This window comes from Accipiter gentilis, chromosome 33, assembly GCF_929443795.1.
Source record: "Accipiter gentilis chromosome 33, bAccGen1.1, whole genome shotgun sequence".
In the NCBI taxonomy this organism is placed as follows: Eukaryota; Metazoa; Chordata; class Aves; order Accipitriformes; family Accipitridae; genus Astur; species Astur gentilis.
Window position 1 is genome coordinate 16,213,295 of NC_064912.1, and position 14,325 is coordinate 16,227,619.

At 45.5% G+C, this 14,325-nt stretch overlaps 1 protein-coding gene across 1 annotated transcript; it reads right to left on the reverse strand.

The window, feature by feature from the left end:
- Nucleotides 1-244: 244 nt before the first annotated feature.
- Nucleotides 245-12,164, reverse strand: LOC126034277 (cytochrome P450 3A9-like). Its single transcript, XM_049791779.1, has 13 exons — nt 12,027-12,164; nt 9,206-9,299; nt 8,725-8,777; nt 7,525-7,624; nt 6,787-6,900; nt 6,417-6,505; nt 5,235-5,383; nt 4,060-4,187; nt 3,306-3,390; nt 2,757-2,917; nt 2,099-2,325; nt 1,095-1,257; nt 245-875 (listed from the first exon to the last, which is right to left on the reverse strand). The coding sequence occupies exons 1-13, from the start codon at nt 12,095-12,097 to the stop codon at nt 777-779; spliced, it is 1,533 nt and encodes a 510-aa protein (XP_049647736.1). The 5' UTR covers nt 12,098-12,164; the 3' UTR covers nt 245-776.
- Nucleotides 12,165-14,325: the final 2,161 nt, after the last annotated feature.

Sequence of the window (14,325 nt, forward strand, 5' to 3'; positions counted from 1 at the left end):
TCCTCTCGCTCCGGCGCGGAAAAGAGTTGGCCAGTGCTGAACTGAAGGCAACCTCTTAATCAAACTAAGAGGTGGGAGTTATGGTGTTTGTAAAATACTGTACAAATGGGAGGATTTGATCGCATTAAATGAAGGATCAGATTCATTAAATTAAGTGGAAAGCAATGTACACGGATAATTTCAAGGGTTGAGGCTGAATACGGTTTTTAAATAGGAAGTGATCAGCTGCTATACACAACACAGAGCAGCTCTCAAACATTTTTAATGACAGTATTTGTACACACTTTAGTTTAATTAACACATGGCACAAGAGAGGTTTGGTAACTAGGATGTAGTCTCACACCAGTCATCTCAATTATAACACATGAAATTTCAAGCATCAATACACCAAGAAGAACGTCACCCATCCCTGCCCAGCGAGGTCTGGTGATTTGAATTTCCATCACACCTTGTTTCTCTTGGATGCGATAGTAATTCCTTCTCTCCAGATGGAGAAGTCCCCTTAGAAGTAAGTGGATGATCAGCTTCTCATTTGGATTTATTTCTTGTTTTCTGCAATCAAAATTAAGGGGACTGTGTATTGTCACTGCCCAGTGATCCACATTACATTTCTGACAGCTATGTTTATTAGTAAATATGTAGTAATTGCTTCCCGAATTAACTAGAGCTGTTCTTCTGTGTCTGTACGTGTAGGAGAGATTTCCTGCGATGCGTGTTCCCTTTGTTAGCACAGCACTCATTAGACGCCAGAGAATTGTTGCAGACGCAGCCGGATTTTACGCCTCTGTAGGTGCGGTGTTGGTCCGGGGGACCAACTTCAGAATAATCGGTTTCTCTGGTCTTAAGAATCCCTGTGAACTCAGCTTGAGAGGGATCTGCAACAATAAGAGGAAAAACACACTTGGAGACAGACAAATTAAATAAGTAGAGATTAAAGGAAAGACACTTGGCCACGGTTTGGACATAACTTGATCCGTAGTGCCTGAAAGCGTACGTCCCCTGAAAGAGCAAGGCATCGGGTGTTAGCACCCGCGGTGAGAAACGAGGCACCTGGTTCTTCACGTGCGAGTTTCAAAACGTAACGTGCTCCTCACCTGAGTTTCTTTGCAGGTCTGGAAAGTGAAATGTTGCAACATGATGGTGATGGCGACTTTCAGAGTCAGGAGAGCAAACCGCATCCCAATGCAGTTCCTGGGACCAGCTCCAAAGGGCAGGTACGTATACGGGTCTATGGTGTCTTTGTTTTCCTTACTGAACCTGGACAATGACATGGTTGGGAAAAAAGAAATGAAAGCGGTAAAACATCAAAAAGCTACATATCTGTATTACTTATCCAGAGATGTCTTGCTGGTGCCCTACAGCGACTTGTTTGGTTTTTCGCTAAGGTGTCTCAGCGTACCCCAGCATTCGAGTGCTGTGTCAGAGCCTTGTCCAGGACAGGGTGGGATCCCACCTGAGTGTTCGATTTTAATTCTGTCCATCCAGACTGGTAGAAGTTGGAAGCAAGGTGAAAATCTAGGCAACATGCTCTGCCAAAGTGACTGGTATTTTCTATCATCTCCTGTGTTTAGTGGGAGAGAAACCAGGAGTCATCTTGGGTAGGAGCAGCCTATGGCTTCAGTCTTACTGGGAACGAGAGGTAGGGACCAATTCTAAAAAATAACCAACTGGGGAAAACTATCACCTCCTTGAAAACAAGGAGGGAAGGCAACTCTGGAAGGATCAGTTCTGGTATATTTGGTAGCGAAACCTGTGTGAAGGACACAGGTTCAGCAGTGAAGGTTATACAGAAGGATGGCCAGCGGTTACAAAAACTCACCAACTACCCACTCTGTCAGCAAGCCTAAAAACTGCGTACAAGATGTTGTGAGGTATCAATGTTATTCTCCCAATAAGATTATGTTGTTTGAAAACCGGCTTTAAGTGCAAAGCTCATTTTCTTCTTAAAATGACATTCCCATGAGCCTGCAATTACTCATCGGTATTGTTTGTAAAAAGATAGGAAGAACACAGTTCGGAAGATAATCAGAGATGAATACTTAATTACTATGTGAGGAAAAAGCACGCTATTTCTTCCCTTTCATTATGCTTTTTGTACCTTTCTGGTCTGAACTCTTCCGGGTTTGGCCAGTACTTGGGGTTGTGGTGCAGGGTATGGGTTGGGATGATAATGACGGTTCCTTTGGGAATGGTCACTCCTTTTATCTCTACGTCTTTCTTGCAGGTTCTCTCAAGCCGTCCTCCAAGGGAAAAGAGCCGAAGGGTTTCACTCACTGTCATGTCAAGATATTCCAATTGCATCATTGCTTCGTACGTGAGAGGAGCCTGTAGGATGACAAGAGAAAGGTGACCGGCTATGTTGGCGTGAGGATTGGATTGTCCTAAAACGACTGCTGAGACCGGGGTGTCCCCAACCCTACTGCCCCAGTTATGACTCGGACTCACCGTAGAACAAAACGCAAGGTAGAAATTGCACGATTGATTTCATTTTCCATCCCTGAATGATGGAAATACCTGGAAATCCACACCCACTTTGTGCGTGGCTCAAATGGGTTTGTGCAGTGGGGTGGCCTGGAAGGTTTCAGCTGCCAAAAGAAAATCGCTACAGGGCTGAGTTGTCTCAGCGTGTGCCTCTTAGAGCTCTTGCAAGATCCCAGGGGCAGGGTGTTTAGGAGCTAAAGATTTCTCATCGTCTTGACTGAACAAGGAGGACAGCGGGGTCAGAGGGTCTTCGCCATCACTCGATGTCCCCTTACCTTGTTGGGTAAAACCGTGTCGATCTCCTCCAGCAGTTTTTGCTGCACGTCGGGATGCATGGCCAGCTCGTATGCCAGGAAACAAAGCGCGCTGCTGGTGGGCTCGTAGCCAGCAAGTATAAAGATGAATGCTTGTGACAGGATCTCTGAGTCGGTCAGGGCTGTGAGGAGAGAGGACGCGGGGAAATGAGCAAAACCGACGCTGATGGTCTCAGCAAGGGAGAGGAAGCAACGGGTGGGGTCGCAGATATTTTCTGATCACATATTTAGAGCTACACTGCTATCTGTCTGGAAAAAGTGATTTGAGAGAGGAGCCAGATATTTTGCCGGGTATAAATGATTGGTACGGCAGTCCTACTCCCTGGCAAAGGCCCCGGGGGATTCCCCTTAGCCCTCCCTGGTGCTGGCAACAAGGGACAGAGGCTTCTGCCTGGAGCTGGTCAGTGGAGGTGGTGGTGACCCATTGAGCCTTTCTCTGGGAAACGGCTCCCCATATTCTCCTCACTCCCGCAGCCCCTGTTCCTGTGACACGTATTTGGATGTTGTTACATTTATATGAGTGGTTTGCTTCGTTGCTCTTGTGGCTGGTTGAGTTCTGGGATTCGATCATCAGCTGCAGAAAATCTACTCTGCCCTGAGAAGAAAAGCAGGAGAGTTTCTTTGGTGACAGGTCCCTTGGAGGGCTCAGATAAGCAGATTTCACAGCCCACGCATAATTTTTAAACTGAAAGCATCCCCAAAATGCACGTGACTTCCTTACTGAAAAACATTAACACTTGCTTTTTATTTTGGCAACCTATCTGTCCTTTTTGTGAAGCCATTGGGTGGGAGACCAGTGTCTCGAATGAATTTTGGGAAAGGGATCCAAACTCTAAAAGGGAGAATTTTGCCAAGAAGCAGCTTCAATTTTTGAAAAGTGAGAGGGAAAGGCACAACCCCGAAAGGTGGTATTGCTGCTCTTGTGCTGCTTACTCTGCTCTCTCTCATCCTCTGCCTAATCTTCTTCAGGGAGTCTCTTACTTTGACTTATTACAAATTCTGCAAACCCAAGCTTAGTGCAATTCTACTGAGCCTTTATCTGGATTTAGCTTCAGATCACGGATGTATAAAGTCCACTTGCTTCTCTGCCAGGACTGGTCAGCTGGGGCTTTTCTGACTACTAAAAGGAAGTGTTTACACTTAAGTAGATTCAGGGTTTTGTGAGTCATTGTACTTTGGCTTCACCTTTGATATCATCACCCTAATTATATTTCACTTAAATGTATTTTCAGCCACAATTACTAGCAAATTCACACTCACTTACCTTGTGAGCCTCCTTTTCACGATCCTGCTTAATTTTGGAGAGGGATCTCATGAAGAAATCTACTGCATCCCTGGGGAAGAAGCTTACTTTCATCTTGGCCAAAAGAGGAATAACAAATGGGCATACAACTGAAAAACAAATTGAGAATAAAATTGCACACTGTAAACAAACTCCACCTCATATAAGATAGCTATGGAAGTTACTGAGGAAGTAACGATGCTACTGAGAAATTATTCCTTTTCTGAGTTCTTTACCTGGGAAAAGCCTGGACTTTACCTTTTTTCCTCTTTCTCCTTCCCTTGGGATAGTTTGTCTTGATGAACCGTCCCTCGTGTTTCTGTCAGATGGGCACAACTGAGCTGGGTATAATCACTGCTTTAAGAGATGATGGAAGCATATGCCACTTTCTTTTTCTAAGGCACTTTTTTCTAAGGACAGGTTACTTCTGTACATTTTACAGCACTACAACAGGAATGTGGCTCAGAAAAGAAATACTGCAAATTCTCATTTCTTTTTTCAGGCTGAGCTATGTCACTGCCATGCTGTGCTCATGCAAACATTTTCAAGTCCCCCTTCAGATCATTTCCTTCATCACAGAGACTGGATCTTGAGCTTGCATATAGATTCATAAAATCTACAGCACCAGAACCTCCTCTATGCATAGATCACAACTTTCCCTGTGTTTTAGCAAGGTGTCTAATCTTGATTTAAGGTTGCAAGTGATTTAAGGTCCATCACCATCACTGTTAAGCTGTTGCACTGCTAGGAAATTGCATCTAATTACAGTCCCCACTCAGCACTCTCTTCCAGAAAATGCATTTCAGATAGCAGCACTCTCCTCAAGCCGCACAGCTGAACTGCTTTTCAACCCTTGAATCATTTTCCAGCACTTATTTGGATATGGGCTGGGATGTTCATATGTTTCTTGCGTTGTGGATGCCAAAGGTGGAGGAAGCTTTCACCCTTCTCCCTCCCAGGGTTTTAGCATGAAGCTAACAACGAGGAAACGACGAGATAAGAGCCATTAGCACTTCCATCCTAGCTAGTGAAGTTACCTGAGCAGTAGTTGATTGGTTAATGTATAGGATGCACCAGTCTCTGATATGCTCACTAAAGTCACACTTCCATAGTACTCTGACACGTGAATGAAGTTTTCAACAAAAAAAGTCACTTACATATCAAGATGAAGAGTGGGTCAAAAAAGTCAAACTTGACCAGCTTCTGCATCTCTCTGACAAAGGGGTCCTTGGGGTTGTTCATGGAGTCGATGTTCACACCGAACGAAGTGCTGGTGACGACGTCCATGCTGTAGCTTCCAAAGATGCTGAGGAAAGGTGGAAAAGAAAGGCTGTGCTTAAATATTTGGACCAAGTGAATGTATTTTTTCCTAATGCCTATGTGACATTCAAATATAAATTCTCGTAAGACCTCCTGCCCTGGTTTTGAAAAGGAAATTTGCTATATGGTAACTGAAAAGCACTTATAGTGAAAGGGATAGATTTTTAGAGAGCTTTGGTTTCAAACCTGTGTGGCTTTTGAAATCAGACAGCTTTTCGGAGGATTTTAAAACAGCATGTAACTACATGAACAGGTTAGTGCAAGGTCAGCATGTAGCTCTCGAGCATGTTAGCTTCTTGGGGAGGAGTGGTAACACACTTTGCTTCAAACACACCATGAAAATGGTCTTGTTCAACTCAGCACAGCCCTATAATATTACAATATGTCCAAGCCCTCTTCTTATGGTTTTTTTGGTAGGGGAGAGCTTTGCTGGTGTGTGACTACTGGTGTGCAGCTGCCCCTTCTGCATCTGTACTTTGAAATTGGGGATGAAATAAACGGGTTTTGTTCCAGAGCCTGCAAGGAGGGCACAGATGAGGATGACATACCCAGGGCCACACTATAGCCTCCCTTCCCACTCCTCCCAGCAATGGGGCAAGTGATGGATGAGCATCCCACAGCGCTGGGGGGCGGGCAGGGAGGCCAGCAACCCCGGTCTCCTGGGGTATAAGAAGGTGGTGCACAGAGATCCTGAGTAGATGCGGGGAAAACTGGGTTTTCCTGGTGGATTTGGGGTTATCTCAGATCTGTGGATTCCCAAAGCTGTGCTGGAGCATTTTTCTTGCCATCTAGTTACCTGTAGGAGACTTCTTTCTGGGTCTCTGCCTATAGGAAGTTTCACTAACATCCCAGCTTAAATTTTCCCTTTCAAATTTCCAGCCAGGCTTTCAGCTAGCCCTGTTCCTCATTTCAGAGGTCTGGTTTACACAGCGAGCGATCTGCGTTGCCAGTAACGAATGAACTGCAACACTTGCTAACAAGGTTTGCTGCTTAGCCTGCTGCTCCTAGCAGCTACTTACTCCTTTACAGATAGAGCGTTGTCCTTTTCCACTCGCTTTTTAACATTTTTCACCAAAGCTTCCCCATAGTGCTTCATTATAGGGAACATCTGTAACACAAACCAGATATGGTCACATAAGTATAGTACATTTTACTTCTTTAAGACAGGCTTATGAAGACTACAGGGAGTTTCATGAATATTTACAAATAAGATCTTTCTGCTAAGGTTTTATTTTAAGCCTTTTTTGTTTTAAATTAGGCATAAATTAAACAGGCCAGCTTCGTTGCCAGGCTCTGACTAAAGAAATCAGACCCCTGTGACAATCTCAACCTGATAACACTGTCTACTGACTTTCTGATTTAGTTGGTACCTGCTCCTCCGTGTTTTACCTCCTTTAGTTTCCCACTGGTGAAAGTTGGAGAGAGCACAGTACGAATCCTTTTCCACTGTTCGTCTTCAGCTAATGAGATAGCGTTCTGCAGTGGTCCTGCTAGTTCTACATGCTAGAGGGGAAAAAGGCAAGGTGTTAACCCCAGAAAAGACAGCGGTTTCCTTGCAAGGATGGGAATGTAGCATGCAAGTCCCTGCCCAGGGTATTTCAAGGGCATTACTACTGGTAGCAGTATAAGGCCTTACAAACAGCCTCTCTCAAGACACACATACATAAATAATCCCCTTTCCTGCAGTAAACCATCTGTGAGATGCCATTCCCATGTCTAGAACAAGTAATCCAACAAGCCCAACACCCGTACGTATGTACCCCCACCTAACCGTGCCACCCAGAGCCTGCATCCCAGCTGGGGGCACGTGTGCTAGCTGGACCCTTGCAGATTCCTGAATGCTCACACAGATTCAAATTAATATCTATATATATATAGATAGAGAGATATATATAGGTGTGAGAGCAGAATTTTTCTGATGGGCAGGCAAAGAGCTTCCTCTGCCAGCCTGGGTATGCAGTCCCCAGGCTGTAAGGCAGGGGAACAGTGACATACAGTGGCCATTTACAGTAATCCCTATAGTGCAGTCAGTCGTCCCCTATGGGAACCCTGCTACATGGCATCCTTCTCTTCTCCTGTACTTTATTTTCTGGACTCTGTGGTACATCACGATTCTTCTGCTCTTACCCGCCGGTTGGTAAAGGTGGAGTAACACTCTTTAACCAGCACAGATTTAATGATTTGGGGATCTGTGACAGCCAGCACAGGTTGCCTGCCATCGTAAATCCTGGCAGAGGGAGAAGAGGAGACAGATAAACACCCCCAGACAGTTGAAGTGCAAGGCTTGGCTGATTCTCATGAAACAAAATGTGTTAAACAAATGCTCCTCCATCACCAGCCTTGCTGTTCTGTAGATGCCTAAGCAGAAAAATGGAGAAAGGAGAGATGGAAAAGGACTCCCAGGCCTTCTTCCACTTGGTTTTGTAAATGATAAAGGGGGCTAAACACCTTCCAAATTCACTGGGAAATGAGCAGGGCTCAGACCCTCAAAGACCCAGGTACCAAATGAAGCAAGTGTCTTCACTTCCTCCCCTGAATCTGTTTTTCCAGGCACTTAAACACATTACAGTATTAGAAGGCAACTTGTTCGACCCCTTTCAGGCTCTTGAATTGGGTATCTGGAGGCTTGGGCTGACAGCACCGAAATAGCCTTGGAGATGAAACTCGATCCTTGTTTTTGTCTTTTTAAGCTGCCAGTTCTGAATGCTTTCCTGGAACAGATGTAGATTAAGCGGATTTATGCACTTTCACCATTTACGTAAAGCTATCTTTTCCAGATTCCATTTTTTAAAGTTGCTATAGGGACTGATGGATGCATTAGAGGCTATGTGAGTTACAACAGCAGCGATAAAAGCTATAGGAGGTCTCCAGAGCAGAGCAACGATAGCTGCACTAGCTCCCACCGCAGCAGGTAAGGATCAGCAGCACGAGGACATCGGCAGACTTTGGATCTGCTTCTTCGCTCAATATTGGGAGTCACTCATGTTCCTCTGCTGTTGGTAAACCTCCCGGTTCCAGATTCTCCCTTAAGTAAATAGTAGTTTTGCTGCTGATTTTGTTAGGAGCAGGTGAGGGCCTTTTGTTATCAGCTTTAAAACAGCTTTCATAGTATAGGTCAAAGCAATTTCCACATAGCATGACAGTGGCACTGCCCTGCAATCATCAGGCTTTAATGTAAGCCACCACGAGCACCTTATTGTTGCTGTACTCATCCTGCTGGGACCGTCAGGGCTGCAGTAGAGAAAAGGGAGCTTTCCTAATGAATTTTTCTCCCCTTTGTATGGATTCTAGTTTTACCTTAAGAAGAGATCAGTGGTTCATACTCACCCCCAGACTTCCCCGTATTTCTCGAAACATTCATTGTCAAACTGCAAGAAACCCTGTGGAAAGCAATTTAAAAATTCTCTCTGAGACGGTGTAGTCGAGGGGATGGTGTTGGAGATGGTGGTTTGGGAAGAATATCTGTAAATTGGTGTTCCGAGCTGCCTTCTGAGTTCTCCTCCTCTCCAAAAACGTCATGAAGGACAGCGTAAACGTACATCTTGCTTGTGAATGAGCTGTTTGCCAGGACGCTGGCAAAGGGCGGCTGTAAATCAGCCACCCGCAAGTGCTCGTTTGGCGATGCTCTAAGGGCAAGGCCCCACGGTCTGTGTTACTGAGCCCTTATCCTGCGCCGGCCTTTGCACAGCCTGTGCATCAGAGCTGAGCTTGGCATTTGGAGATAACTTATCATCGCCATGTATCTTTAGCTACAGCTGTATGAGCAAAGGTGGGTATTTCTGGAGCCAGGAAGGCTTCAGTCACTTACTTTGCGATATTCCAGGCACGTCCCGAAAAAAGGCAGAGGTCTTGGCCCGGGAATACCCAACTTCTTGAAGAAACCGAATGGCCAGGTCCCATATCTGTGGGACAGAAAAGATAACTGAGCGGTACATCACCGTGGCACTGGGGCTGCGAGCTCTCCTCAACCTGGAGACTGCAGCAATGTCCCATTGGCTCGAAGTAGGGGAGCTTGATCCAGGAGCTGGAAAAAAGTGGCCCAAAAGAAAATTACCCTGTAAAAACTACTTAATAAACATGGTAAGGCTCAATGCTGCCACACAGAGCTTCAGAGAGAGCACTTTGATGTAAAAGCAGCTGTCTCCTAAAGGCATAGGTACTGTGGTGGAAATGGGACCTTGAAGCTTTTAGTAAAAGTCAAAAGAGGAGCTCATTGCCAGCCAAAGGAGAGAAAGAAAAGGGAGTTGGAAGAAGGAACACCAAGCTTACATGTTTTTATTGAAGACAAATCAAAGCAGTGCCAGAAGTGATGTCCCAAACAAGGCTTTTGTCAAGCTGCACTTTAATTTCATTTATTGTTCTCCCCCCCCTTAGCCCAGCGTTAGCTCAGTGGTGCATCAGGAAGTCTTGTCTTGATGGTTTTCTCTTTAGATTTTATTGACAGCTTTGCAGATTTCTTTCCTCTGAAGCACCCTTTTTGGCAACTGTAAAGTTATTACTTCTACCTCGGGGCCTTCTGTTTCTCAAAAAGGGCCTGGGCTGCAGCCCTTTGAAGCTTGTCTTTGGCTGTGTTGAAAGAGCTCCTCAAAATATTTGTTTTTAGTTAGTAGCTGCAGCTTCCCAAGTGAGCAGTTTGTTGCAGAAAGGATGTAAAACTGCAAAGGTTTGGCAGAGGGATGTTATCAGAGGTCCTCTCTGGGCCATGTGGCAGCAGCCGCCCAGCCAGCATCTTGTGGATGCTTTCCTGAAAAGCCGGCGCCTAGGCTGAGACTTAAGGGGGTTTCCCTTGCGATTAGTAATACTTTCCTAAATCTGGGGGACCCCAAATGAGATCAGTCCACCCAGCACAGGTTCTGCCAGAGCGCAAAAGTGGACCTCATCTTGTGGTCCAAACGGGAGGCAAAAACCAGGGAATGGGGTGTTTGCAGGTGCAGAAAGGTTTTACAGAGCTCTGTTTGTCAATGTTTAACTTTTCTGTCAAACATTAATTCAGTACTAGGTGTAAAAAGTTTGTGGGTTCTCATTTGTAATGTTTATGGGCAGCCAGGGCTGCGGGGAGACCAGCAAATGTTAGGCTGGGCTGGTTACAAAGCCCAGAAACAGTATGGGAACGTAGGCTAGGCTTAATCCATTTGAAATACGGCCAGGAAAACGCAGACTAATGCTCTTATGACTAAAACGTGACATGGTTTTCTGCAGGCTGAGAAGGACCATTCAGTGTAAAGCCAGAGAATAATCATTACTACTTCTTACCGTGGATGTGAACCAGAAATGCCTGATATTCCTTCATGTGTGAACTGGAACAGCGTTGCCCCAGATGGACAAGAAGCATCTGAACAACCTCCCTGTGCTAATGCGCAGTGAAATTCTTATTTTAGCTCAGATATCAGAGCACAGAGATCTGGGCTTCATCCCTTTTGCCACAACAAAATTGCAAGTGGCTGCAGAAGGTGGGAGTCTGGTAACCAGCAATCTTAGATGGCCACAGAGTTATTGAAATACGAGGGTTTTGGTCAAGAAGGAGGGTGGATTTGGGGGGTTTTGGTTTTTTCTTTTTTTAAGAGTCTGCCCCAAACAGGTTTTTAAGTGATCCAAATCACAGGAAAGGGTTTGAAAAACAGGGCTAAAAGTTTCAGAGTTTACTGAACTGCTGCGGTTGGAGCATTGCCAGGGCAGACAAATGGATTGTGCTCGTGTGCACCACATTAATCGTTAAGGTTTATGGCTAGCAACATGCTGTCTCTGCCTAAGGGCTTGTCAACACTGCAAAGTTTGTCAGTCCAGCCTTGTTGGCAGGGGCTGCCAGCAGAAACACTATGTCCCAGCAGAAGGGGGTTTTCAGCCAGCCCTGCTACGCTGCAGCGCCGAACGGTATCAGCAAAGCGGACGAAAGCATTTTCTCACTGGAACAGCCCCTCGGAAGCAGCGGGGTACAATTCTGCCTGCTGGATTTTGTCTGAAAAGCCAGGAGCAGGGAGCTGACCTTGCTCTGGGCTTCGTTTCTTCCCCAGCAAGGGTGGGCTGTGGGGACAGGCTTGGGATGCTGTCCCTGCAGGCACGTGGCAAATCTAGCTTCTGCAAAGTATCCCTCCTGGTCCAGGTGCCTGTGCGCGGAGCATCTTACCTGGGCACTATGGAAGGAGTCGGGAGACTAAGAATTGATCCTATGAATGCTCTTTTTCTGGTGCCTTTCTGCTGCTCTCCACCTTTGCTGGTTGTGCAGTAGGATCATCTACTGCCTGCTCCCCTCCGTAGGGCAACCTCAGTCAGGGAGGCACAGCCTTCCTTAGATTGTATTTCTGTGGAAAATAACCTGACGGATCACAAGCCTCGCTGAAGGCAGTACTCTGCTGGTAACGAATGCTGGCACCATTATTATTCAATTATTGCTTTGATGCTTAGCGGCAAGATTGTAACAGTGCACAGGAATACTCCAAACCTTGGAGCAAGATCACGGGTCTGTACAGTCTTTAGACTCCTCTGCTACTTCCAGAGCCTCGTTAGAGGATGGAAATCTGGCAATCACACCTACCCGTTTGCTCTTCAGCAGACTAGTTGCATGAAAATGAACAATGGCAAGAACAGCAAAATGGCATGAGCAAAGAACCAATAAAGAATGTTTTACTCACGCTACCACGAGGGCTATGAAAAGAAGCAAAAGAGCCCATGTCTCTGTAGAGAAGAGGGAAAGAAGGTTCATTTGGGTTCTTCTCTAGTTGGCTTTGAGTTCTGTCTTGATGTGTTTGTCCCAGGTCTCAGGGAAATAGCAGTGTTTTGCAGCGTGCAATCTTTTGTGTCCAATCACAGGATTTAGGGGCTGTCCTTCTGTCGTGAAGGAGCAGGAGCGGAAGGCAAAGGTAGCAAAGTATGCTAATCAGAAAAACATGATTCATGTGCTAGATAAATGCCTGGCTGAACTGTCTAAGGTTCAAATTATTCAGTACATACATTGCTAGGCGTTTCAGCTAGTTTCTGTGTTGTAATAGTAAGTAATAACTGACTTCTTACTGAGTAATGCTCCTGGGCTCCTACACCAAAATAAATAAAATCAAGTTACAATGAAAAGCCTAATCCCAAAGCAGGTGTCAGAGTTGGTTTACAAAAGGGAAAGAGAAGTGAAAAGGTTATTCATACAATATATGACAAGATCTCTTCTGGCAGCTGAATTAACTTTGGCAGAATTCAAGATTTTGTTTAAAATGTCTGTCTTTGTGTTATGAAGGACAAGTCCTGCCTGCTTCTGCCTGCCATGGGTCAGAAGCAGCTTCTAACAAAGGCAGGAATTTGCCCCTTATATAGGCTTTAGAAGTCCACCTTGTTTGCTGGTTTGCGGCCAGGTATTTTGTAAGAGAAATACTGTCGTACCACAATGGTAAGCAGCTAAAGTACCACCATTTCCAAAACACCAGCTCATGGCTCATGAATAAAAACAGCACCCACCCTTCTGCAGCAGCTGGCAAAAAGACACAAGCAAAGAGAAAACACAAATCTTATAATGGTTCTCCTGTAAGGATGGTGCAGAAAAGCGATAGCATCCTAGACGTATGGATGTGCTAAGAGAAGATTACTGGCCTATTTGGATGGTGTTTGTTAGTGGCCATAATGTTAGGGCAGGAGGCTATACGGTTTGCACAGATGTGTACTACAGCATTTTTAGGGCTTCATCAGAACTCTAAAATGAGCAATTGCCTTCCTATTGGCAGAGCTGCCATCTTCAACAGGCAGTTTACTGACTGCACTGGGTGCAAATAGCTGGATGTTATAAATATTTGGCACATCAAATGCCTCGTGTCTCCGAGGATGTTGCTGTGATTGATGCTGGGTTGACTGCGAAGTGCACCTTAGTCCATAAGGTGATACAAGACACATTCTGAGAGTCATCATCTGACTTAGCTCAGCAGCATTTGTATCTCATTTCACCTTTGCCTGGCCTTTGCTCTGACCTTCAGAGACAACTCAGTTGCAGATTATTTTGTAATAAACACAGGCTGCTTTAGTTTGACATGAAGAGGCAAGTTCATGACATAGTTATACAACCCTGTGTCGAGTCCTACCTTGCTTGATTCAGAGATGTTGAAAGAGCATGTGATTAAATAGGTGCTTTCCCATTCAGGACCTTGTCACAGCAGTGATTGTCTCCCCAGGGTTCCCCTTTGTGCATTTTGACATAGCCTTGAAATCTGAATTTACTGGGCACCAAATGTTCCTGACTCACCGTGTTGGGAAACAGATTAATACAGTTTATTCATGAAATAGGATTGCTGTAGGGCTCTCCATCCTCAGTAAACATAAGCTTTGATCCTTGTCCTGTTTGGGTCATTTTTAAGGGTAAGAATAGTCTCTGGAAAAACTTGCTAAAAAAACAGATAGGTGCAAAGTCTTGTTGCTGGTTTTGCATTGTGGTCTTATGGTCTCTGCCAAATGGACTGTGCTTATTGACTTCAAATAAACAAAAACCCATCATCCCGCTGAGAAAGCTGATAGATAAACAAAAAAAAACCAACCTCATGTGATTAATCCGTGCCAGGGGACAGTCAATGACCCGGGAACAAATGACCAATTTTCACATGATGTGTAAGTCCAGCTCAGAGATGGATTTATGCCCTAACTTGCCCTATATGAAAACCATAAACCTCCAAGTCTAGGCTGTGGTGTCCCCTAAACTGGTAGGGTTATGGCAAGCCAGCCGGGAAGTCGTATCTGGGAGGTGGCTTGGGCACCTTCAGAGGGGAGCCTGGGGAAGACTTCTCCTCCTGCCCTCCATCTCTGGGAGGGATGAAAAACCTCAGCTGTTTGGCATCGTCTTCAGCCAAGGCTGACCCCCACTTCCCAGAAATGGTGGGAAGGAGGAGAACCGCATGGCCGAGCCCCAGCCTACCCTCTCCCTTCCCAGCCGAGGTCTCTGCCCACCGGGATGCAACTGCGCTG

Coding starts and splice junctions, on each gene's coding strand:
- LOC126034277 (XM_049791779.1), bottom strand. CDS start 12,097: ATGAACCTTCTTTCCCTCTTCTCTACAGAGACATGGGCTCTTTTGCTT. Junction 6,506..6,786: donor CCAGTGGGAAACTAAAGGAG/GTAAAACACGGA, acceptor TTTGTGTTACAG/ATGTTCCCTATAATGAAGCA. Junction 2,326..2,756: donor ACACGGTTTTACCCAACAAG/GTAAGGGGACAT, acceptor GTCATCCTACAG/GCTCCTCTCACGTACGAAGC.